General features: G+C 42.4%; 1 protein-coding gene across 1 annotated transcript in view; it reads left to right on the forward strand.

The window, feature by feature from the left end:
• PTCH1 (patched 1) overlaps window positions 1-26,687 on the forward strand; it is a 120,822-nt gene that overhangs the window by 80,375 nt on the left and 13,760 nt on the right. The window contains exons 13-21 of the mRNA XM_084834108.1: window positions 2,303-2,421; window positions 4,417-4,819; window positions 6,755-7,064; window positions 9,565-9,713; window positions 14,123-14,297; window positions 14,446-14,454; window positions 17,354-17,634; window positions 22,840-22,977; window positions 23,865-24,007. Coding sequence (XP_084690234.1) covers window positions 2,303-2,421; window positions 4,417-4,819; window positions 6,755-7,064; window positions 9,565-9,713; window positions 14,123-14,297; window positions 14,446-14,454; window positions 17,354-17,634; window positions 22,840-22,977; window positions 23,865-24,007 — 1,727 coding nt within the window. The remainder of the gene's footprint in view (window positions 1-2,302; window positions 2,422-4,416; window positions 4,820-6,754; window positions 7,065-9,564; window positions 9,714-14,122; window positions 14,298-14,445; window positions 14,455-17,353; window positions 17,635-22,839; window positions 22,978-23,864; window positions 24,008-26,687) is intronic.

Genomic DNA, 26,687 nt, shown 5'->3' on the forward strand with positions numbered 1-26,687 from the left:
GGGAGAACTCCTGGGAGACTTATCTACACAACCCTGAATTCCATCAAGGAAGAATAGCCAGATATATAAATATAATAAATACATGAAAAGCTTAATCTGTTATATTCTGCACATCATACCTGTTAAAGGTCAGTCGTCGTCTTCTTCTTCTTCTGATCTGTCAGCAGCCCTAGTAAGTAGGCATCTGTTTAGGATAGTTTATGTACAAGATATCCATTTGGAACATGAATTCTGCTTGCAGAATTGGGAGGAAACTTGGAGAGGTTATCTAACCCAGCCACCTGCCCTGAAGCAGGACACTTAAAGCAAGTAAAACTTGTGCACACTGAACTGAAAACCTCCAAGGGAGGCGATTCTACAACTTTCTATAGGGGCCTTAATCAGAATCTGAATTCATAGCTAGGTTCCCTTTCCTAATACTTAACCTTAAATACATCTACCTTCCCTGGTTTTAAGCATTGCTCTGTCCTATCTTCAACTCAGCTGCTTTAAAAATATCTAGAATGGGGACCCCAGCACAATTCGGTAGCTGCTTCATGGTTTGAAACAGCATGAAAATCCACCCAAAGCCATTCTTTACCTGCCCTTTGTCCCTTGTGAGAAATCTTACAGGTACCATCTTCAAGGAGGATAAGGCTGCTAGTCATGATGTCTATATATTATCTCCTGTATCAGTATACCTCTTAATACCAGTTGCTGGGGAACATGACCAGGACAGTGCTATTGCACTCATAGCCTGCTTTGGACTTCTCATAGATATTTGTATGGTAGTTGTGGGAGTAGAATACTGGACTAGGTAGGCCTTTGCTCTGATCCAGCAGTGCTCTTACATTTTCTCATGGAACAAAATGCGATTCCTGGATGGGGAGCAATTATTTTTGAAGACTACACTGACAATAATTGGAGCAGCTGCTTTTGTGTTTTTCATTATTATAAAATGGGAAACTTGTTTATCCTTCAGGGGTTTAATACTAGTATCTATCTGGGTGAAACTATAATTTGAAGGGGAGATGTTTATTAAGCAATATGAGCCCAGAAAACTATACAATTATTTTGGACCTATTTTAAAAATGGGTTGTAGATATTTTCTCCACCAAAGTGATGAAATCATTGACCAAAATAATACAACAAAACACTTATTATATGTCCTAGGCATAGTTTCTTGTATAAAATGTTGATCCCTACCCCACCCCGGCTTTGGAAACAAAATAGTACTAAGAAGCATCAATGGGTTCCCATTAGTGGTTCCTTGGTGCCTTAGGAGTCTTTTTGCTTGGCTCCCCTTCAAAACTTTAAAAACCACCAAAGAATCTAGTGAGATAAGAGATTACTGTGAAAGGTTGGGAAAGATCCCCGCGAAATTTTTAGAGAACATCAGGGAGAGGGTGCTGTGAAATACAAGGACCACACAGGGTGGCTGATGGAAGATCTTAACTGACCTTTCTTTCTAAACTCTTTCCGTTTTTTAATTTCAAAAACTAAGTCTTGGTCGATACCTCCCCTGCTAAATAGCAGTTCATGTCTCTGAAGAGTTGCTCCTTGCTAGGGGGAAGAGGGTTATAAATCATGGACTGGTTAGATCAGTGGATCTCTTTCCTGAAAGAGTGAAGTAGTGGTTAATTGGGCTTTCAAGTATGGTTTCCATCAATGGCCACCTCTCCAGCTACATTGCCCAGTTGTCTGTCTTGAGCTCTGAGCTTAGTCTCCTGATTTTTTTTTAAGCTATGCTAAAATAAATAAAATATGCAAATAGCTTTTTTTCCTTCCTCATAACCTTACAAAGTGTATCTTTGTTTTTCCTCCATCCTGAGGAATGGAGGTTGAGGTGTACTGACATGTGCAGGGCCTCTATCAGATGACTGGAATCATATGCAATTTAATATAACAATAAAACCATATGCAATTTAATATAACAATAACTAATTATATAGGGCACTATCTAATGCGACACTACCTCTAATGTAAATTATGTTGCACTAGCGTAAACAACTTCTGTCACAACACCAATAGCACTCGCTGCCATGAGGGGAAGCCCTTTGTGCCAGCAAGCGCTAGTGCAACATAATTTATGTTGATGGTAGTGTTGCATTGGATACTGCCCACAGTAAATGTCCCATGATGATATAGGAATGCTATAATACTCCTTTCATTATTTTCATCAAAATCCTGAACATGAATGAGCCAACATAGCAAATACAGCTGCCAAATGAAAAAAGTGTTGTTTTTGTATTAATTAAAACCCCTTGTTGTACATGCATCAAGCTTGCTGATGTTCTTTCCCTTTCTCTGCTTGGTTATATAGGCTGCTGTAGTTGTGGTATTCAACTTTGCCATGGTTCTGCTAATTTTTCCTGCTATTTTGAGTATGGATCTGTACCGCCGTGAAGACCGGAGATTGGATATATTCTGCTGCTTTACAAGGTGAGGTGGTTTGACTACTGCATAATTTTGAATGGATATTTTGCCATTGACTGCATGGATTGTACACACATTCTTAGGGTGGAATCACATTATCACTTTCAAACCTCCTGTGCATCAATGGCATGGAGAGCCAGTTGTCTGTAGACTCTGGGTGAGCGGAGAACTGAGCAGTGTGGCACCACTAAAAAGGTAAAGGTAAAGGTGTCCCCAACCAGTCGTGTCCGACTCTAGGGTGTTGTGCTCATCTCCATTTCTAAGCCGAAGAGCCAGCGCTGTCCGAAGACACCTCCGTGGTCATGTGGCCGGCATGACTGAACACCGAGGTGCACGGAACGCTGTTACCTTTCCTGCCGAAGCGGTACCTATTTATCTACTTGCAGTTTCTTGCTTTCGAACTGCTAGGTTGGCAGAAGCTGGGACTGAAGACGGGAGCTCACTCCGTCACGCAGCACTCGGGTCTCGAACTGCTGTCCTGCTGACCTTCCAGTCTGGAATTCAGCATCTTAACCACTAAGCCACCGCGGCACCACTAGTGTTCATTATTTCCTAGGACTTGGAATTTGCCGGTACTTGAATTGCTACACAGCTGGAAAGTACAGATGACCAGTTTTCCTCATGGTTAGATCAACCCTGTGGAAAGCTCTAAAACCAGCCACAACACAGTGACTAGGTTCATACAATCGCGTGTGCTGGCAGCCATTTTGAGTATTCAGCCCTCAGTGGGGGCTTCCCATGTTTTGTCATGTCATTCAAACCCAGGCAGCAGGGGTTGTTTGAGAGTTAAACAACCCTCAAATAACCCTACAGCAGCCATCCAGGTTCGGATGTCACAATAAATTATGGCAACCTCCCACCGCAGTACTATGATCATGCCCAGTAAGTCAGGGGTGGGCAGCCTGTGGCCATCCAGATGTTTTGGCCTATAACTCCTATCAGCCCACATCACTAGCTATGCTGGCTAGGGCTGATGGAAGTTGTAAGCCAAAACACCTGGAGTGCCACAAGTTGCCCGCCCCAGCAGTAAATAGTTGTATAATTCCATTCTTACAATGATCAGAACTCTAAACTATTAACTGCATGCTTTCTCGTGAATGGTAGACTAAGCCTAGCATCTACTCTCTTCTGTAGTTTTTGTTTTTCTCTCAGCCAGTGTTACCAGTTGTAACCTCTTGCATATTTGCAATCAAACAGAAATTTGCTTCCCAATGGAAATACAGCTGCTGAAGGCTTATTTTAGAAAATAAAAACAGCAAGGCTACCAGCTTTAAATAGTTAATCAGTGCAATTAATCAACTATAGGTTTGATTGTGATTAAAATTTGCTCCTAATTAAATGGTGAGCATGATAAAAAGAAATATTCTGATTTTTTGGATTTTTGAAGGACAAGCTACCCAGCAAGACACACAGATGTGCTGGCTCAGTTATCCCTGTACCACATTTATTGGAGATAATAAGGATGGGGGAAGAATCCATAAATGAGTTTTCCCTCCAGTTTCTATTTACGGATAGCACATGGTTTGCTTTTCAGGATGAAACCATCATGGCTTTCTTTTGAACAATTAGGCTGCTTCACATATGACACATTCCTATATGGCTATCACTTTCTTCATAGCAAAGCTACATGTACATTGCATGTAATATGACAAGTGTACATGTGTCCATTTAGCTGAGTGTATTACACACATTGGAAGCCCTGGCCAGATGTTGTTTCCTTCTGCATGTACATGTAGCAAAATAAGATAGAATACTGCTTGTCACATATGATTTTGTACAAGCACTTTTTCCTATATGATTCATATTTCCAGATTTTATGAAAAATAAAATATTATTGATGTTGTTTCCTTCCAGCAATATGTGTTCTCCTGTACTTGCTAAAAAAGCCCATGTGTGTTGATGATACTTGATATAGAAATACATCATTACAAATAAATAATCTGCCATAAATGTTCTGGTTACAATCATAGTGCATAAGTACTTTCCCCACTTTTCTTTCAGCCCATGTGTCAGCAGAGTAATTCAGATTGAACCTCAAGCATACGCAGAAGCTGGTGACAACACACGCTACAGCCCTCCACCTCCCTACAGCAGCCACAGTTTTGCACATGAAACTCAAATCACAATGCAGTCCACAGTCCAGCTGCGCACTGAATACGACCCTCACACCCAGGTTTACTATACCACAGCAGAACCTCGTTCAGAAATATCGGTGCAGCCAGTCACAGTGACACAAGATAATCTCAGCTGCCAGAGCCCAGAAAGCACAAGTTCAACCAGGGATCTCCTTTCCCAATTTTCAGAATCTACATTGCATTGTCTTGAGCCACCCTGTACAAAATGGACACTCGCCTCTTTTGCTGAAAAGCAGTATGCTCCTTTCCTATTAAAACCAAAAGCAAAGGTAACATCTGTTTGTTTTGCAATAGGAACACTGCATGTCCCACCCTTCTTTGAGGATAGCTTGATTATATCCACCAGTGGTAGCCCATTCAGTTGTAGGAGGAGGCATCATTTGATGACATGGGGGGATGAAAATGCATCTTCCCTAAGAGCCCCCAAATTCCTTGGCTACTTATCTAAAGATTCAGGTTGAAAGTTCAGGCTGGATTCTGCCTCCATATACAGATCCTGGGTCCTGATTATCTCCTCTGGTATGAACCTTTTTGGTAGTTAAGATCTGCAGTTGAGGCTTTGTTTCAAATTCCATCCTATGTGGAGGTCAGATTGGGCTCTGTAATAAGCAGGGCCATTTCTGCTGTGGCCCCAATGCTATAGAATGCCTTTCCTGAGTCCTAGCTGTCTTTTCTCCTCCAAAAAGCTTTTGAGATTTTGATTAACTTAGTTGTTGTTTGTTGTTTGTACTGATGACTTTATTGATTTTAGTTGGTCTTATGTGTATTAAACTTTTTATCTTTGTATAAACCATTTTGGAGGTTTTTATGAAAAATGGTATAGAATATTTTAAAAGAAAAAAAATACCTCTGAAGTTTTAGTCTTGCTAACCTCTAGTCTTTTGTGGCTGCTCAGTTCTCCTGTTATTTTCTCTCTAATCCCTTTTCTCCCCTCCCATCCTCAACAACAGGTTGTATGAGGTTGTATATCTGTCCATTCACATAATCTCTACTATTCTTAACCACTCTGGCACTTCTGCATGTACAGCCATGGCCAGGCTGATGCATGACTGCCTGAATCTTGTCCTTAACCAAACCAGTTAGACATCTTTGCTGAATTATCCTATGAGGGAAACTTCCTTTGCAATACTGTTAACATCTGGCATACCCAGAGATACATAGAATTGGTGTACTTTTAATTTTGCATGTTTAATGAAATCTTAGTGAACTGGTCTAAGGAAAGAGACATAGACCTGGTTCTCATGCAATGACAACTGAGGCGTGATCACTCCCGCTGCCAGCAGGAGCAGCTAAACAACCCAGGAACACTCTGTCCCTGGGTTGTTTATCATGACGTCAAGACCTGAAACTCTGACTTGTCTCTCCTGCAGTGCTTGCTAGGGGAGAGGCTTATCAAGGGAAAGACAAGCCAGAGTTCCAAGTGCTGACATCATGCTAACCAAGCCAGGGACGGAGCATCTCTGGATTGTTTAGCCACACCCACTGGCAGGAGGAGCCAAGCAGGAGAGATTGGCTCATTCACAACAAGCCAGGAGTTTAAAACAACAACAACAACAACTGGGTTGTCGTTGCATGCAAACTGGGCCATAGTTTCCTGAAATACCAGGTCTTAAAATGTGTCAGATTTAATACAGTTTAATGAGCCGGTCAAATGGGTCTGTGTACGTTAACTGCATGCTGCCTTGCTATACTGGTGAGGCAGTTATGTCCCATAGTTTCATAAACTTAGTCCTGGCTTCAGTCATTTTGCAAACAAAAAGGGCCACTATCGAGTGAAGTGCCCTTCAGACTAGTTCAATGTAGCATGAAGACACGGGCTGAAATATTTCATATTGCTGGTTCCCATGAAAATAGCCAACTGGACGTGAGGGGGGACATCAGCATGGACAAATAGGCCAGAAAATGAGTGGCCTGAGAGGGATTTGTTGTCTTGGTGCTCAACTCAAACCATTGAGGCAATGAGCTGGGGTGTTAGGCACTGAGTCTATTGGCACTGCTGAGAGTAATTTACAGAAGATGGGAAATCACATGCATAAGCCATGGGGCTGCATGCTGGAAGAAATAGTTCCATGTTTCCCTTAATAACACTTCAGGAAGATGCAGCCTGAAGTAGGTTGTAGCATGAAACTCTTCTAAATGCTGTCACTTGTGTAAGATGATTATGTTGTTGTTGCTATTGTTGTTGCTGTTGTTATTATTTGCAGATCGTGGTCATTTTTCTTTTTCTGGGCTTACTTGGCCTCAGTGTTTATGGAACTACCCGTGTGAGAGATGGCCTGGACCTTACAGACATTGTGCCACGGGAAACACGGGAATATGACTTCATTGCGGCCCAATTCAAGTATTTCTCATTCTACCACATGTACGTAGTTACGCAGAAAGCGGATTATCCCAACGTCCAGCACTTACTTTATGAACTTCACAAAAGTTTCAGCAACGTGACGTATGTTTTGTTGGAAGAAAACAAGCAGCTTCCCAAAATGTGGTTGCACTACTTTAGAGACTGGCTGCAAGGTAAACTAACACAGCAACTGACACAAATATTCCATAAATGTACTTTCCTCTCTCTATTTCTTTCATCGCAGTAGTAAAATTCTTTCTTTTTTCCTCATGCAGAATCCTTTTACATTTTATTTATTGGGATTCCTTTCCTAAGGAAAGTTAATTATAAACTCCTTTCAAGTTGATTGTCACTGATTTCATATGAGTTAACCATTTATTTATTTAGGATGCAATCCTATGCATGTTTAAACAGAACAAAGTCCTACAACTCCCAGCCAGCCATGCTGAGTGTTGTAGGATTTGTTCTGTCTAAGCATGCATAGGATTGCACCCTAAATTGGTTAGATTTATAGCCTGTCCTATTCTAAGGGTTCAGGGCATGTTACACTGAATATATACAAGCTTATAACATAAACCCATACTCCCAATCATTTAATGTATTTGAATGACTTTAAAAATAACTTTATAGGAAGGAGAGATATGTATTTTTCCACTTCCTAAGTTTGTCTTATTCCACGTACCCTCAGCAACCAAAGTTTTCTTAGTGGGTGTTTTGAAGCCTTGCAGATGGTATTAGAATAACTAGATGTCAATAGGTGCTCTGTACTTCTGGCCAGGTGCTGGAGGACTGTTTGTGCCATGTCTGGCAGGCTTGCTCCATTTGCAGCTTTTGTTCTGAATCTGTTTGGCTTACGGAATGAGGGTTTTTTTTTAAATGGCATCTTTCTACATCGGGGGGGCAAACTTTAAAGGAAACAGAGGAAGAGTTTGTAAGTGTGAATGAGCATCCAGAGCCTAGGGCTTTGTCATTCAGGCCATGTTTTCTCTTCCAACGCTCTTATCTCTTTATAGCTGTAGCTAACCTATCAGATCTGTAATGATGGTTTTGATTACAGCCTCTCAATGCAGCTGTGAGGTGGGTCGTGGATTTCCCTCCCCCCCCTTCCCTCTTTCTCCCCCTTCCCTTCCCTTCCTTAGACATGTGGTTCGTTCATCTGTGCTCACACAGACTCCTTGTGCTGGGCTGTGGCTTCCTGTTCTAAATCTGATCCAAATTTGTGCTGTGAGGTATTTTTTGCCCACCCTCCCCTTTGCAAGGGGTGGCAAAGAGGAAAATAACAGTTGAGACTGAATAGGTGTTGGCTGTGATCTTTACACGTGCTGGCAGCAGATCCCACAACTTGTATTAGCTACACAAGTTGAACAGATGGAACAAATTGACAAAATCGTGTTCACTCATGCTGTGCTCAAGAAGGAGCTGAGTTGCTGTTTGAAGTTTGAAAGTTGGAGTGTGGGTTTCTTTTTCCTCCAGCTTTGCGGTGGAATTTCTGGTCATGTTGTCGTGTAACCTATGGCTTCAGCACCTAGCGGTAGCTGAAACAACAAAGTGCTGGATGTCTCCTCCCCATAGTGTCATTCATTTTAGGACCATGAGCAAGTACAGCTTCATTTTAGACAATGGTCTGAATTCCTTCCAGGCTGTTATTACAGTCAACGGGCATCATCCACCAGGAACATCTTTTGTACAACTCCTGCTTGTGCAGGATAAATTGGTAGATTGTGCACAATAGAATGAAGCTAGGGATGACATTCCTTACTCAGGGGGAGTGAATTCTTTTCCTGCAGTTACGTTTTGCAAATTACAGCTCTTCCTGCCAATGCATTGTGGGAGTCAGAGCAATGTTCCTTTCAATGGGTGTCCATCCTCCTTTTCCCTATTAGCACAGCATATCCAGGACATAACCCTTGTACTGCTTACCTGATTTCTAGTACAACGCATGGAGCTTTAACACAGCCATTTTTTGTGTTAGAAGGTTTCTTACCAAAGGGCCAGTTCGAACTTAAAGGGGTTTTCCCCCCTCCCATGTGTAAACATGACTGTCTAAATGCACAGCTATTTAAGTCTTTCAAAACACAATACACACGTGGAGTTCCTGCTATTTCCCCCTCCCCTCCCCCTTAGATATAAGCCATGTGTGCAGCCACACACAGTAGTATTATGATGTCAGAATATTTTCACGTGTGGTGGAGTTTAGCTAAGTGGGTGTGGGAGGACTGGGCCAGTTCTGAGGCAGCAGCAGGACTGTCTCGAACTCCAGCCTGGCAGTCTTCCACAGACTAGCTGGAAGGTGGGAAAGACAGGCTATGCGAGCTCTGGAGCTCTGGGAGGCTGGTGTCTCAGGCCTATGGCATCATCCCAAACATCTGCTTGGGAGGCAGGTGACAGCACTCCAGCCAGGCTCTGCTTGTTCCAGGGCTATGGGGAGGAGGCAAGAGTGGACAGAAGTAAGAGTCAAAAAGTGCTCTAGGAAAGTGGTGGTGATGTTGCACATAGCTTGTCAGCACTTAACTTGAGGGCTGAAAACTGCAAAGTCCTGCAGCCTCTCCATTAAGAGTCTAAAAGGAAAGTTTTGCTGCTTTTCTTTCTCTCTTTTTATTTACAAGCTGGATGAATGATGTCCTTAAAAAAAAAAAAATACCAAAAAACACCTGTCCTTTCACCTTCCAACAGGGCTTCAGGAAGCTTTTGACAGTGACTGGAAATCTGGGAAGATCACACTCAACAATTACAAAAATGGATCTGAAGATGCTGTTCTGGCTTACAAGCTTCTGGTTCAAACTATTTCAGGCATTCGGGATAAACCCATTAATACTAGCCAGGTACTTAAAAAATAACATTATGGCTCTATTTAAATGGAATAATGCGGATGATGAGTATTTATTTATTTATTTTCCATTATTTACTGTTAAAGTCCTAATGTCAGTGGTTAACTTAAAGTTAACTTGAGTGGTTGACCCAATAGCTCTGAGGTGCCCTCTCTTGCATGCTAGAGTCTATGGGTGTTTCTACATTAAGCAAAAAAACCACAAAAAAACACATCCTTTCCAGAGCTTCCTGCTTTCAGTTTTTTTGCAGGATTAGGAAGGGTTTCTTTACACAGCAGCCACATGGTTTGAACTGAGGGAGTGCCTCCCTCCCTCCCTGGCATGTGTGCAAAGGGGAGGGGAGTCTTGTTTTCGTAGCTTAACTTCTGCTGTACTGTTTTCTTGCAGCCCCCCGGAAACCTCTGACTTACTTCTGAGTAGACATAAAATGTAAGACTGTGCTATAAGTCTGCAACCCTTGGCACACGTACTTGGAAGTAAGCCCCATTGAACCTAATAGGGTGCTCTGAAACAACAGAGGATGTTGCTTCTGAGCTTGGTGGGGTGGGAGATCAGATGTGTCTCCCTTCATTGCAGGGAGGCATTTTACCCTCTTCTTCCTCCAGTTGAGAAATGCAGAGACAGGGGATGCAATCAGCAGGTGATTCTTGCCCTTGCTGCTGTCAAATCTCATCCTGACTGCGCCCCCAACAACTGAAAACAAACATCCACAGCAGGCAGACACAGCGGTTTCTTCCACTATTGGAGAATATAACGGTGAGGTCATGGTGCTCCTGTTCCATGGGCTGGAAAAAATACCACATTTTCTGCGTTTGGGGAAAACACAAGATAGGCTGGAGGAAATGGTGGGAGACATCCTGTAGGGTAATGGTGTCATCTAAAGAGCCTGCAAACTTCTGAGAGAGAGCCATCTCAATAGCAGGATAAAAGCTCCGAGTGATGAACCTCTGTGCATCTCCTTGGTATGCCAGAGCTCTATGGACAGTGACACAGAAGGAATGACGGCTTGAACAACGGTGCCAGAAAACGCTTTATGAAACCCACCGTGCACAGGGAAGAGGCAATACTCCATGACAACAGTGCCACCGCTGCACCTGCGTCATGCTTCCTAGAGAAGCTATTCCTAAGGCTTATTACTACCTGACCACAGGAATGAGCCCATTGAATCTATGGTGGCCTGCTGTGATAGGCTTTCTAGGCACTTTGTTAAAATCACTTGAATCTCCTCCCAATTGGATACCATATTATGTACAGATCTATGCATGTGCCCACTGCTTCCACTGATTGTGGTTGCTAGGCTAAGTTCCAGTTGAGTTCAGCTGAGGAAGTGGACAGAATCTTTGGGAATGTCTGGCTGCTGCCAAGTGTGCACTTTTGCACTTGAACCATGCCCTTCTTGGCTGTTTGTATCCAACCGGCTTATGCTGACTGGTTTGGTCATGCAGTGATCAATACATTTCTTTGGTGGTGGGGTGGGGTACTTGCTGCCCTCTTGAAGGAGACAACGGCGAGACCTCTTTTGAGGAAACCATCTGTGGATCCTCTCAGCCTGAATAATTACTAGCCAGTTTTCAATATACCTGTTTTTGGCAAATGGGTGATGGCAGTATGGCTCTGGGAACTCCTGGATGAAATGGATTATGTACATCCATGTCAATGTAGCTCTATGCCTGGTTGGAGAATATAGACTTTGTTGGTCATCCGAGCAGATGACCTACACCAAGAAACAGATGCCAAAATGCAAAGTAGAACAGAGAACTTCAAAGAGTAGGTGTCTCTTCTATTGGGGAGGTTTGATGCTACCATCATAGATGCTGCCATTAGATGTTAGATGTTGACGCTACCATCGTGGATGCTGCAGTTAGATGTTAGGTGCTACAGCTTCTGTGCCACATATGCTGATGTTGCTAGCTGTTTGGACCAGCAGCAATTCGCCTAGAGACTAGCTCACAGTCCCTGCACAAATTGCAATTCAGACATGTCAGCACTTTGTGCCTCTGGCAAATCTCTCTTTAGATCTGTAGATGGCAACGCAGTGCCTGCAGGCACCACACTGCACACTATGGGCTCTCCACTTGGTTTCCAGGACCCTGGCCACACTCCAGATTTTAAAAAAAAATGTTTTGGGGAAAAAACCCATACTTAACTGCGGCAACTGAAAGCAGCAGAGCTCTGGCCTCCCACTGCCTAGCCTGTCTCTTTTTCTTTGCCCAGAATGCCTCTGCACCCCACCTGGGCCCAGAGAGTTCTTCAGCAGAAGGGGAGTGGGGCAGCTGCAGTCTGGAGCTATGCTGCTTTCCAGAAGGCCCAAACTGGGAGCAAACCCTGTTTGGGGTACATTTGTGGAAGGGGTGGGAGCAGGGAGCAACCTAGAGGTGGCAGTTCGAAAAATTGGTGTGTGTGTGTGGGGGGGGGGAGAGACAAGAGAGCATTGGGAAAGCTGGGGGTGGTGGTGGAGGAGAAGAGGGATTTAGAAAAGCTAGGTGGGAACATCTGAGCACATACTTTGTGGGGCGGGTGAGACAGATGTATGGTCTTTGTATGATGGATGAATGTATGGGTGTGTGTGTGTGTGCGTGTGTGTTGGCAATGTTGGGTGGTCTGTGTGTGTATTTTGTGTTTAGCAGGAAATGATTTGAGGGTCATCTTCCTATTTGGGGGAAATAAATTTGTGGGAAATAATTTTAGAATAATTAATATATAGGTGATGGGGGAAATTGGTCTGTCTTTCTGTGAAAGAGGTGTTTGCTGGAGCAGAAAACTGGTGGTTGAGAGGAGTGTGTTTGTCTTCCAGCATCACACTAGTTTTCCTATCTATGACATGGCAGTTTTGTTGCAGTAGTAAATTCTGCGATTGCAAAATTCTGCCTCATTGCAGCCCTTTTTTTTGCTCCCCCCACCCCCATGGCTGTTTTTGTTTGTTTTGTTATGGTACCCACAACACTTTCCCAGGAATCTAAATGTGCCCACGGGCCCAAAAGAGTTGGAAACCCCTGGTCTAGATATAGAAGGACCCTTAAAGAAGACATTCAAAAGTCTGTAAGGGGAAATATATAATTCTTAAACCCACCTCCGAATGGTAGATCACTCAATTTTATTAGAAAATAACATTCCAACGATTTTCCAAGAGCTGCCTATTTTCTTCCCTTCCTCCTTTTTTCGGGTTGGGGGGGACTCAGAAGCAAGATTTAGAGTACTTTGAACAAAGCCATACTGGGTCTTTAAAAACCCAATATCACTTTGTTCAGCATGCAGTGTGTTGCCAGGTATGAATGACTGCCTTCATCAAGGAATCCTACAAGAGGAGAGAAAATCATAGTCAGGTGCCCCAGTTGATTTATTACATTTTTTTGGCAGCAAATACCAAGTACACTATGGAACAAATATTATTGGCCCATGGCTCCTGATATCGTTCCCTCTGCCTAGAAGGCATAGAAGTCTACTGCTGTAACCACAGGCCCTGCAAGCTGCACTCTGCAGTTCTAAAGACAATCTGAAGACATACAGTTGCTGCATATCCTGTGGATTAAGTGAATCCAGATCTCTAGATTCCAGCTTTTTTTTTAAAGACTGCTGTCACTGTTGTTTTTCATATAATTAGAAAGACCTGAAAATGAGCATTGGGGCAGAATGAAAAATAAACAAAAGAAATTTAAAAAAATGGTGGTGGTGTTTTTCCTTCCTGGCACCTTCTGTATGTTGCTCCATTTGTATGGCAAGACAGTCTTTGTTCCAAAATCCTAGAATATCTGATTCAAACTCCCCAAATTCATTTGCCCATGTGACCTCAGCAAGAGTGCACTCATCTGGTTTTTGGTGCTGGGCATTTTCTGAATACATAGGTCATAGGAGGCAAGTGTTAGCAAAATTTATACAGATGTTGTTTTATTTTTATAGCTCTCCTCCATTTACTGGGTGGCATTTCCTTCAGTGTTAACAACATAGGTTAACTGCACACAGACGTCTATAGGACTCTTGCCAGATTCTTTTTCTTTTCTCCCCCCCACCCCTTTCAAAAAAACACCTTTAAATATGTTTCTCCAACTTGGTCGTTTCCCTTCTTGGCTGCAGACAGCTTTTTAGAATTCAGGTTTGATTGGCTAGGTCTTCATCTGGAACCTTCTTCTGATTTTAATGTTTTCTAATGAATTGCATGCAAAGCATTTTACGCTACACAAAATGGCTTGAAAAGTTTGGATATAAAAAAATGTTGTTTTCTCCCATATGATCAACAGTAGTTTCGTCTATGGCGACCCTGTTAAGCATAAAGTTTCTGACACAAGCTTTGATTCTGTTTTACATACTGTTATGTGGTGTGTCTTCTAGTCTTTCTCTGTGTTAAAAACTTGAGCAAGAGCCTTAAAGTCAAATTCCATTCTGAAAGACTTCTATTCTTTTTGCAGTTGGCTAAACAGCGCCTGGTGGATGCAGATGGAATCATTAACCCTAAGGCTTTCTACATCTACCTGACAGCCTGGGCTAGCAATGACCCTGTGGCTTACGCTGCCTCTCAAGCCAACATCCGGCCCCACCGTCCAGAATGGGTCCATGATAAAGCAGACTATATGCCAGTAACCAGTAAGGAACATTTCACTTTAATGTCTTATGGTTTATATAAGTGCCTCAGCTCTTCTCTCAAGGCCCAGCAGTTCTCCAGTCAGTTGACACTGCACAGAACTCAGACCATAAACAGAACAATATATTGTGTTACTTTGCAAAAACTCAGGAGACAGATGTGGTTGTGTAACGTAGTAGAAGAATGCCATACCTCAGTAGCCGTTCATCATTTTGAAAAATGAATTCTTTAATAGTTTATATCAGAGGTCTGATGCTTGCATTAGGCATTTAATTTTAATGCGGCACACTCATTTTATGTGTAAGGGAAGCCTTCAATTCCCATGACGTGCTTGCTGCCTTTGCAAATGCAGAGGGTTTTTTTATCATTGGGAATTATATCATGTTTATTTTAAATCTGTCAGCCCAGCAAGCAAAGAATTTCTGGCAAATTAGGTCATTCTCCAACACCTGCATTGTGCCGAAGTTGTTTAGGTGCAAAAGAAATCTGTATACAAGAGTATCCTCTTTCCTTGCAATCCTTCCTTGGTCACCCTCTTGCATTCCAAATGGCGATACCAATTTGATTTTATTTGCTTTTCCACTGGATTTATTGGGTGGGCTGCTAGCTGGTTATTGGGTAGCAGGAGTGAGGAGAGAAGAGGACTGGTGTTCTTGGAAATACAATTGGATAATAAGTAAACTGTGCGTCACTGTATCCAAATCCTAAAGCTCTTGGGCACAGAGCCAAGCCTTGTCTTAATGAAAATTTATAGTTGAGATTATAATAGGGCAAATCATGTTTAGCAAGTCAACTGAATGACCCTGCAGGGTCTGGAACACACAGCAGCAGAAACTAAATGCTAGTTGTGGAAAGGGGTGGCAGCTGGAAATAGATTGCATAGTGGACTTAGCATTGCTTTCATAAAAGAGCATGGAAAATGTGGGTGTGTCATGTCATTAAAGGATAAAAATTATGCATTTCCTGAATCAACCATTTGAAGTGGTTAATCTTTCTTTGATTGACTGGAACATGCTCTAAAGCTCATTTTCCATAACCAGGGAAAATGTAACAAATGTACTGGCCAGCTTTATCTTTCGAAGTATTTAACTGATTACAAATGCTGGCCCTGCCTCACTGCTTCATTTTATGTTGTTGGAATTCCAATGCTGTCAGCTATGCAATGATTTCAAAAGTATTACCCATACAACAGAGTAGTACAAAAGTTCTTGAGGTCTTGTCATTCTCTCTCTAGTCCAGATTTTAGATCCATCCATTTAATCTCCAGTTGTTGGCTAGCTGCCACTCTGGTTAGGCCTATACACACTCCTGTCCGCAAATGGTACTGTAGGAGATGCAATGGAATGGATATTTGAAAACCCTTTTTATACATAAGTTGCATATTAAAATACTCTTAACGTAAGTACTTGATGCCTTGACAGTTTTGAGCAGAAATAATAGAATTAATGTTAGGCTATGGTGCCCTATACATTTATTCCGTGTTAACAGCAGGCATTCAAGATGCAAGGGAGTGGGCAGTTCTGAATCAGTCTATGATAATTAAAGAGGATGGGCTGGTTCGCACATCACAATAAGCCACCATGGGTTAATTAACTTACTGTTCTTTAACCCTCAAACAACTCACAACGCCCAGGTTTGCATGTCATGACAACCCGCAGCATACCCCTGCCATGGCTTGTATATTCAAAATGGCAGCCGGCACACATCTCGGAGCCCCGCAGGTTAATTAACTTATGGTGGCTTATCATGACATGCGAACCAGCCCAATGTGTGTCTGTCTATCTATCTGTCAGCGCCACAGCACCAAGACCATTAAATCTAGACACTTGAAAGTTGGCATGCGTACTAAAGGGACTCTAACGGTGTGTACCTTGAGTTTATTTTGTTTTTAGAATGCATTAATTAATTTTAATTAATTTTAATGTTTCCATGTGGTTGAAGCCTGCAGTAACATCATCAGCCACTGGGAGCAGATGTTTCTAACTAGCACATAGCTTTGTAGTCCATACAGTTTTAGGCCAGATTAGGAGGCTCAGAGTTATGCGCCTTCCCCCCTACTTTTGGTGAGCCTCCCCTGCCCCAGGGAGTGGAATGGACAGATCCGTGCCCTCAGAGGGCTAGAGGGGTGCACTAGGGGAGGGACCATACCTAGGGGTGCCAGCAGGCATGGTTTCATTCAGACGGGGCAGGCACAGTGTGTCCAACTATGATAGCTGTGTATGCTTTCTTGAAGGCTTTCCTGTATCAAACTAAGGGCCATTCCAACCTGTGCAAAGCTTGGTCTGTTCGCTAGTGTACAATAATGATGAAGAACCTTGCAGAATCTTAAAGACTAGGATTTATTGTGGCATGAGCATTGAAGGATGAATCCACAAAAGCTTGCACCACAATTAATCTGATAGTCTTCAAAGTGCTACAGGACTGTTGGTTTTTCCTGCAGCAGACTAACGTGGCTACCCCTCTGAAAGTTCTTACAGTGTACGATAATGATAGTGTTAAAACATAGTGTGTGATAAAAGGCCAACCCTGGAGGTTCTGACCAACCCTGGGACAAGAAAGACATTCCAGCTACAAAGAGCAGTGGTTTTAGGAATTATTTATTATTTATTATTAAATTTATTAATCGCCCATCTGGCTGGTCACCCAGCCACTCTGGGCGATGTACAACATACCATAAAACAATTTAAAACAATAAAATTCTACCATAAAAATTTTTTATGCCACTATTTCCCGTGAGGGTGTTCTTTGGGGTTTCTTTGTAACTTCCAAATGTATAGCATGATATTACCACAATGGGAAGGCTTGCCTGAATGAAATCTGACATGAACCATACCTCTATATAATGCAGTGGATTGTTGTTCTGCATTTCGTTGGCATATCTGAACATACCATTTGATGAAAATTCATATACTTCAGCATTCTAGCACAGGGAAGTGAAAATGCTGCATTTATCTCTGTTTCACTTTGTATTCAGATATATATTTCCTAAAATATAGTTATGTTAACAATATTATTATTACTACTACTACTACTATTATTATTATTATTTTCTCCCCAGTCCCAGAAGCTGAGCCTATTGAATATGCTCAGTTTCCTTTCTACCTCAATGGACTGCGTGATACTTCTGATTTTGTGGAAGCTATTGAGAAAGTGAGAGCAATCTGCGATAACTACACCAGCCTTGGTGTTCCCAGTTACCCAAATGGATACCCGTTCCTCTTTTGGGAACAATACATTGGCCTTCGTCATTGGCTCCTCTTGTCCATTAGTGTGGTTCTGGCCTGCACGTTTCTGGTGTGTGCCCTCTTCCTTCTGAATCCCTGGACGGCTGGGATCATTGTAAGTCTTTGTTAAAGTCAAATTCCTTTCAACATAGCTCTTGCTACAGTCGGGAAGGTTTTGTTTATGTCTGGACTACTGATGAAGTATGCATACTGCATCATTCATGATATATTTATTCAACTTGAGGGGGGTAGGGTTCATGGTAAAGGTATAAGCTTTAATAACCTTAATCCTTGGCCCTACTCTATTAGCTGAAGTTTAAAAATAAAAATAAAGGTGTCTAAACTTTTGCCCTTATTCTCATACCTAGAAGAAAAATGAAGAAAAAAAATTAAATGTCTTCTATAAAATATTATATTATTGTAAACAGCCAAGTAATTTTTATGACAATATTTTTTATTTTGAGTTTTTGGACCTGTCCATAAACAATTCATTGTTGTTCAGTCATTCAGTCGTGTCCGACTCTTCGTGACCCCATGGACCATAGCACGCCAGGCCTTCCTGTCCTGCGTGCTCTCCCGGAGTGTGCTCAGGTTCATATTCATTGCATCGGTGATGCTATCTAGCCATCTCATCCTCTGCCGTCCCCTTCTCCTTTTGCCTTCAGTCTTTCCCAGCATCAGGGTCTTTTCCAGAGAGTTTTCTCTTCGCATTAGGTGGCCAAAATATTTGAGCTTCTGCTTCAGTATCTGTCCTTGCAATGAGCACTCAGGGTTGATTTCCTTTAGGATGGACTGATTTGACCTCCTTGCAGTCCAGGGGACTCGTAAGAGTCTTCTCCAGCACCACAGTTCGAAAGCATCAATTCTTCGGCGCTCAGCCTTCCTTATAGTCCAGCTCTCACAGCCATACATTACTACTGGGAAAACCATAGCTTTGATTAGACGGACCTTTGTTGGCAAGGTGATGTCTCTGCTTCTTACTATGCTGTCTAGGTTTGCCATAGCTTTCCTCCCAAGGAGCAAGCGTCTTTTAATTTCATGGCTACAGTCACCGTCTGCGGTGATCTTGGAGCCCAAGAAAGTAAAATCTGTCACTGCTTCCATTTCTTCCCCTTCTATATGCCAGGAAGTGATAGGGCCAGATGCCATGATCTTAGTTTTTTTAATGTTGAGTTTCAAACCAGCTTTTACACTCTCCTCTTTCACCCTCAACAAGAGGCTCTTGAGATCCTCTTCACTTTCTGCCATTAGGGTGGTATCGTCTGCATATCGGAGGTTGTTGATAATTCTCCCAGCAATCTTAATTCCGACCTCTGATTCATCCAACCCGGCATTTCTCATGATGTACTCTGCATATAAGTTAAATAAGCAGGTCGACAATATGCAGCCTTGTCGTACTCCTTTCCCAATTTTGAACCACTCGGTTGTTCCATGTCCGGTTCTTACTGTTGCTTCTTGACCCTCGTACAGGTTTCTCAGGAGACAGGTAAGGTGGTCTGGTACTCCCATCTCTTTAAGAATTTGCCAGAGTTTGTTGTGATCCACACAATCAAAGGCTTTAGCGTAGTCAATGAAGCAGAAATAGACGTTTTTCTGGAATTCTCTTGCTTTCTCCATGATGCAGCGAATGTTGGCGATTTGATCTCTAGTTCCTCTGCCTCTTCGAAACCCAGCTTGTACTTCCGGTAGTTCTCGGTTCGCATACTGCTGAAGCCTAGCTTGTAGGATTTTGAGCATCACCTTGCTGGCATGTGAAATGAGCGCAATTGTGCGGTAGTTTGAACACTCTTTGGCGTTGCCCTTCTTTGGAATTGGAATGTAAACTGACCTTTTCCAGTCTTGCGGCCATTGCTGAGTGTTCCAAATTTGTTGGCATATTGAGTGCAGCACTTTAACAGCATCATCTTTTAGGATTTTAAATAGCTCAGCTGGAAGACTGTCATCTCTGCTAGCTTTGTTGTTACTAATGCTTCCTAAGGCCCACTTGACTTCACTCTCGAGGATGTCCGGCTCAAGTTCAGTGACCGCACTATCATGGCTATCAAGGACATTACTATCATGGCTATCAAGGACAATAAGATCTTTCCTGTATAGTTCTTCTGTGTATTCTTTCCACCTCTTCTTAATCTCATCTGCTTCTGTGAGGTCCCTGCCTTCTTTGTCCTTTATCATGCCCGTCTTTGCACAAAACGTTCCCTTGAGATCTCCAATTTTCTTGAAGAGATCTCTAGTCTTTCCCATTCTGTTGTTTTCCTTGATTTCTTTGCATTGTTCATTTAAGAAGGCCTTCTTGTCTCTCCTTGCTATTCTCTGGAACTCTGCATTCAGTTGGGTATATCTTCCCCTTTCTCCCTTGCTTTTTGCTTCCCTTCTTTCCTCAGCTACTTGTAAAGCCTCATCAGACAGCCACTTTGCTTTCTTGCATTTCTTTTTCTTTGGGATGGATTTCGTTGCTGCCTCCTGAACAATGTTACGGACCTCCGTCCATAGTTCCTCAGGCACTCTGTCTATCAGGTCTAATCCCTGAAATCTATTCCTCACCTCCACTGTATATTCATAAGGGATATGATTTAGGTCATACCTGAATGGTTTAGTGGTTTTCCCTACGTTCTTCAATTTAAGCCGAAATTTTGCAAGAAGCAGCTCATGATCTGAGCCACAGTCAGCTCCAGGTCTTGTTTTTACTGACTGTATGGAGCTTCTCCATCTTTGGCTGCAAAGGACATAATCAATCTGATTTCGATATTGACCATCTGGTGATGTCCATGTGTAGAGTTGTCTCTTGTGCTGTTGGAAAAGAGTGTTTGCTATGATCAGCGTGTTCTCTTGGCAAAACTCTATTAGCTTTTGTCCTGCTTCATTTTGTACACCAAGGCCATGCCTGCCTGTTATCCTGGTGATTTCTTGACTTCCTACTTTAGCATTCCAATCCCCTATGATGAAGAGGACATCTTTTTTTGGTGTTAGTTCTAGAAGGTGTTGGAGGTCTTCATAGAACCGATCAACCTCAGCTTCTTCGGCATCAGTGGTTGGGGCATAGACTTGAATTACTGTGATGTTGAATGGTTTGCCTTGGATTCGTACTGAGATCATTCTATCATTTTTAAGATTGTACCCCAGTACTGCTTTTCCTACCCTTTTGTTGACTATGAGTGCTACTCCATTTCTTCTAAGGGATTCTTGGCCACAATAGTAGATATAATGGTCACCTGAATTAAATTCGCCCATTCCTGTCTATTTTAGTTCGCTGATTCCCAAGATGTCGATGTTCAATCTTGCCATCTCATGTTTGACCACCTCCAGCTTACCTTGATTCATTGATCTAACATTCCAGGTTCCTAAACAGTATTGTTCTTTACAGCATCGGATTTTCTTTTCACCACCAGACACATCCACAGCTGAGTGTCCTTTCGGGTTTGGCCCAGCCACTTCACTCTTTCTGGCGCTACTTGGAAATACCCTCTGCTCTTCCCCAGTAGTATATTGGACACCTTCCGACCTGAGGGGCTCATCTTCCGGCGTCATATCTTTTAGCCTTGTGATACGTTCCATGGGGTTTTCTTGGCAAGAATACTGGAGTGGGTTGCCATTTCCTTCTCCAGTGGACCACATGGTTGTATCTAATGTTAGTCTAATTTAAGTCCATTCATTTGAATGGGTCTACTCTAAGTAGGACATATATTGGATATAACCTGTTGTTTGTTGTGTTCTGGAAATAACTGTGGTACCGTACGTTTAGGAAAGAAGCCCCATGGACTTCATGCAAGTGGCTTAAGAATCATAGCTCAGTCCTATACAACCTTTTTGCAAGTGAGTCCCAAGGGTGATCAGAGATGCTCCCCAAAGTGAGGTCCTCCTTGACACTTCTGTGCAGCTACTTTACCTGTTGAGCTCCAGAGGTGCTCACTGACTAGGCACAACAGCTACACAAGATCCCAGAGTCCGAATATCTCACCACCCCAATGGGACTTTGCTGCTGGCATGATCCTAAGTTGTGTGCACTGTACTGTTTCCACGTGAGATTGTCAGTGTGAACAATTGCCAGTTTGGCCACACCCTAACCAGTGCTGGGTTTGGATGGGGGAGAAGAGTGCAGCACAAAGTTGCAGGGTATAGGAAAAATAAAATGATGAACATAAATTGTATAGACTAGGCTTTTATATGTTGTGGGAAGCACTGGACATCAGTACACAGGCATTCTTTTCAAATGGAATGTTGATGTTATTCTGTGTAAACTTTATGAACTTCCCTCTAGCTTATAAAATGGTAGAAGTAGAAAGCAATTACCAGGTTTGGGTCCTATAGATTGTACAGAAGGTACTTTAAAAGGTAAATGTTTAGTCTAGAGTAGCTTTCAAAGGACATAGGCTACGTATGTTATCATTCATGAGTTATTAGCTTATAAAATAATTTATTGTAGTGCCTACAGGAGGTGGGGTTTGCTTACAGAAAAGGATTTCACCGTTTCAGGCTTTCTTCTTATTTTCAGTTCTCTCTAATGTGATTCCTATTTTGTGTTTCCCCTCCCCACTGCCTTTAATTTTTTTACAAGATAGATGAAGAAAAATAAAACTCCTATCCTTAACTTCTACTGTTTGTTTTATCCATGTCAATACCTTCAAGTTCTTCAAAGCTAAGAGGCCCTTTGTAACCTGATATGCATCAGCTGATTATAGCATTCAGCGTTTTCTATGCATTAACTAATCAGGAGTCATCTTCACTTACTCTGTAATTTGGTCAAAAGGCTGGGGGAGGGGAACGCTCAAATCCTGTATCTTTCCTTGGATTAACCACTATACTTGAACTATGTTAAGTGGAGGTGGAATGTTGGCAAGAAGCAAAGATTGACCAACCAGATTTCAGATTGTATTGCCAAATTATAAGCAAAACAAGCACACGCGCACGCACACACACACACACATATATATAGGGCAGTATCCAACAGGGTGCTAGGCTAGCGCAATGTAATTTATGTAAGCTGTTGCACCCTGTTGAATATTACCCTTTGATTAACACTTGCCTTCAAAGGAAATAATTAAACTGGAGTCTCTAAAGGGTGTAGATCAGTCTTCTCCAACCTGGTACCCTCCAGATGTTTTGGACTTCAACTCCTATCGGCCTATTGGACCGCGGTAGCCAGTGGTCAGGAATACTGGGAGCTGCAGTCCAAAACAGCATTCTAGAGGACACCAAGTTGGAGAAGGCTGGTGTAGAAGCTTAATTCAGCAATTTAAGCATAAAGAAAAACCCTAGCAGTTTACCTTTTCATTTTTTTTCTCTCTACCAGCTTATTGGCTAACCACTATTTGAATCCTTTTAGGTGGTGGTGCTGGCTCTGATGACAGTGGAACTCTTTGGCATGATGGGTTTGATTGGGATAAAGCTGAGTGCAGTGCCTGTAGTCATCCTGATTGCTTCTGTTGGAATCGGAGTGGAGTTTACTGTTCACATTGCCTTGGTAGGTAGAATCTGGGTAGCGTTTTTTAATAGCACAAAAATTAAGCAAGTTCAGCTGCTTGATATGTCAGTTTGGCTTAATTCTCTCAGAACTGTATGTGTTCAGAATGCAGATATGAGGAAGGGTCTCATGTTGGAGTACTCTATCATGACAAAAATATCTTACACTTGGAAAGCTAGCTTCTCCAGAAGATGGTTAAGCTAGATTCTTCTCCATTTAAACATGCAGCTCCCACCCACCCACATTCTGAAATAGTACTATCACAGGCTGATTGTATGTTGTACTTGTTTCTGAGCATTTGCATTGATCAGGGTGGGTAACCTTTTTGAGTTGCGCAGTAGTAATTCTCGTAATATCTCTATCTAAATCTATACCTACTGGAAGCAACCACAAAACAGATAAAGAACTTCTAGGGCACAATCCTACGCATGTTTAGACAGAAAAAAGTCCTACAACTCCCAGCATTGCTTGGCCACAATAGAGTTGTTGAACTTTTTTCTGTCTAAACATGCATAGGATTGCCCCCTTAGTCTGTGAACAGGCATTTGTATATAAATAACCATGGTCATGCTTATTATTCTACTTTAGCTGGGACTGATGTGTAGAGTGCCTTTAACTCATAACTGTGTATTCATAGCTCGCCTTTAAACATCTGAGATTGGGAAGGGGCCTCCAATCAGATAGCATGACTTCCAGGTAGTGATGGATCCTAGCATCTCTCATTTTATAAATTAAATTTTCTGTCAGACTACAAAATCAAAGTCTTCCTTAAATTCTAATTAGTGGATGGGTTTAAATTGTACAACCTTTTTCTCCTCTGGGGAAAACCAAGAAACCATATAAGCTGTACACACTAATCTGATGGCATGAACACCATTCTTTTCCAGGCATTTCTGACTGCAATAGGAGACAAGAATCGCAGGGCTGTCCTCGCCTTAGAGCACATGTTTGCACCTGTGTTGGATGGAGCTGTGTCTACTCTGCTTGGTGTATTAATGCTTGCAGGATCTGAGTTTGACTTTATTGTCAGGTAAAACGTGTGCATTCTGCCTTTCCCCACACAGAGCCTTTATCTGATTAGTCAAAAGTTCCTACAATTGGATAATCAGAAATGTGGTTAAGAAAAGTGCTATTACAATTGGATTACACTTTAAAATTGGATTACATTGGGGCACCCCAGTGAATTTGGGTTGTCAAAATATCAGATAAATGAGATTCCTTTCACAGGAACATTATTGTGCATTTCTGTTTACCTGCTGCTGTTGTAATGCTTTGCATTATGTGCTGTGCTTGCTTATCTCATGGCTCCACTTTCACTCTGCTTTATTAACTGCTACTTACATTTTAGTAGCTGTTCCCATTTACATTGCAGGCACTGGATTTTGTTCCTGAAAAAAAATGATTCCAACTCAGAAAGGATCTTCTGCAGCCTATAGTTTGTTCAATAGCAAAATTAAGTTAGTCCCAAAGAGCCTGTATTGTCCAGTGGTTAGCTGGAGGTGACCTTTAACCTAACCACTCTTTGAAACTATTTACATGCAGAGTACTTTGAGTGGAGAAGCCTGAAAAACTATAAACATCCTGAAACTGAAACTTTCCTTCCCCCACTTTCCTCCCCTCACCCCTGTTTGAAGGTTATGGAAAACTTTGGCTGACCAAAAAAAAAAGTCCAGTGTAAAATGTGGGCAGGCAGGCACCTACAACATCACCAAATGTAACATAAAATCCATAAAGTAAAGCCCAAAGGCCTTTCTGTCTGAAGCTAAAGGGAGCCTGTTTTCTTGCGTATTTAATTAAGAATGTGAATTTGGCAGAATTGGGAGGGAATTTGAGAGAAGTGGTGAAATGGATCCTATTTTCCTCCTAACAGTTTCTGCAAAGTTGCTGTGAGGAAAAGCAGCCATCTCTTTGTAGGTTTGCATGGCAAATAAACAATGCAATAGAACAAAATAGTAGGAGCCACAAATTAGAATGGGCTCTTCAGACTGACATGAGCTAGATTGATAAATGATGAACAGTAAACATCAATACAAGAATTAAAACCTGTAAAATGGTAGTAAAGAGGAGAACAGCATTGTGGAAGCATCTATTATAGAAGTATCTCAAGATGTTATGAAATCATACCCTCTTTCTACATTCACCCTAGTATATAAGCTAGTTTTAAACCTGGTTCCACTACAAGTCCCCTCTGTCGCACTCTTTCCCCCACCCACCCCTGTTCATAGATATCTCCCTGCACCACTTCTCACCTAGGCTTTTACGTACAGTTCCCCCTCCCGCCAAAAAAGACTTACCTCCAGCATGAGGTAACTGGGCATACAGCAGTTAAGGGCACAAATCCAGCATTTGGAAAACTGTGGACCTTAGCTGTGCTTATAGGGCTGTTTCCAAAAAGTCATGTCAATTTTTTTTTATGCCCTCCTGCTGATATCCTACAGCACATCTACCCCCAATTGGATCTGGAGAGCTGTGAGCAGGATCTTATTCATGGAACATGGTCCTCTTGGGTCTCAGCATTCTCCCCCGCCCCTCGCACTTTATCCTGTGGCACTTGCATCCTCTGAAAACCTGCTCCAGAGGTTTGTGGGACCCTCTGGAACAGCATGAGAGGTGGAGTGTGATGGTGCTGCAGGGAAAATGGGCAATTGGCACAAATTGCTACTTACTTCCATGAGGAGAAGCCTCTGCGGGATCCAAAAGTGAATCCAACTCACTGTGCCGTAGGGATGTGTGCGTGTTTGAGACAGTGAGTGAGTACTGGCAGAGCTAGACTTCCTAGTGAGGTAGCTGCACCATGTGGCAAATGATGGGTGTGGGGGAAGCAGCAGCCAGGCAGAGTGGTGAAAAAGTGGCAAGGCCTTGGAGGACAGAGCAGTGTCCAACACATTACTTGCCATGCACCCCCCAATCTAGCTCACTTCCCCCAGACACTGTAGAAGACATTGTCCCCTCATCCATGTTGAAATGACTTTCAGGTGCCAACTTCTGCCACCTCGAGCAACAAAATGTCTTGGCCTGGCCCTGGAACAGCTGAAGAAAGTTTGGGGTCGTCTATGAGGCACTGCTGATGTGCAGACCCCTTCCATTTCAGTGGGGCTTCTGCTTTTGTACTACTGAAAAATAATGAACAGTACACATTGCCAGTGTCCTAGTGGATTTAATCTACTGTCCAACAGGAATGAGATGTTTTCTTTAAAAATATAAAAATGGGTATTTCAGCACTTTAAAACTTCAGGCAGTACTTGCTTGGCCACCTCATTTTGCAGCACAATCTGCGGTTAGTTTTTCTGGTTTTTTGAAGATGGATCTAAAGTAAATGAGCAAAACTTGGGCATTTTTTCAAGGGCTGATGAGGCTCCAAACCTCTGGCAAGGAATAGGTTTTTACCCCAACTGCATGTCTGGGTAGAAGTTTTATATACTCAAAGTGGTCAGATCTATAATCAGCCTGTTTATTCTTGAGCTAGACTGATGAGATGCAAATGTCCCCAGCGCTTCTTGTTGCTGGTATTTTCCAGTATAAAGCTGTGTTAGTTTACATTAGTGTAAGAGATTAGTTTGTTGATCCCACACCCCACGCCCCCTTCTGTTAATGCACACCAGAAATTCCCAGATGTAATCCTGGATGATAGCTGTAGCTTTCCATGTTGATAGATTTGATCAGATGAGTGTTTCCTGTTTAAACCATGTAGCCAACAGTGACATAGCATC

This window comes from Heloderma suspectum, chromosome 2 (assembly GCF_057233095.1).
Source record: "Heloderma suspectum isolate Gila_16-S chromosome 2, 16-S_ref, whole genome shotgun sequence".
In the NCBI taxonomy this organism is placed as follows: domain Eukaryota; kingdom Metazoa; phylum Chordata; class Lepidosauria; order Squamata; family Helodermatidae; genus Heloderma; species Heloderma suspectum.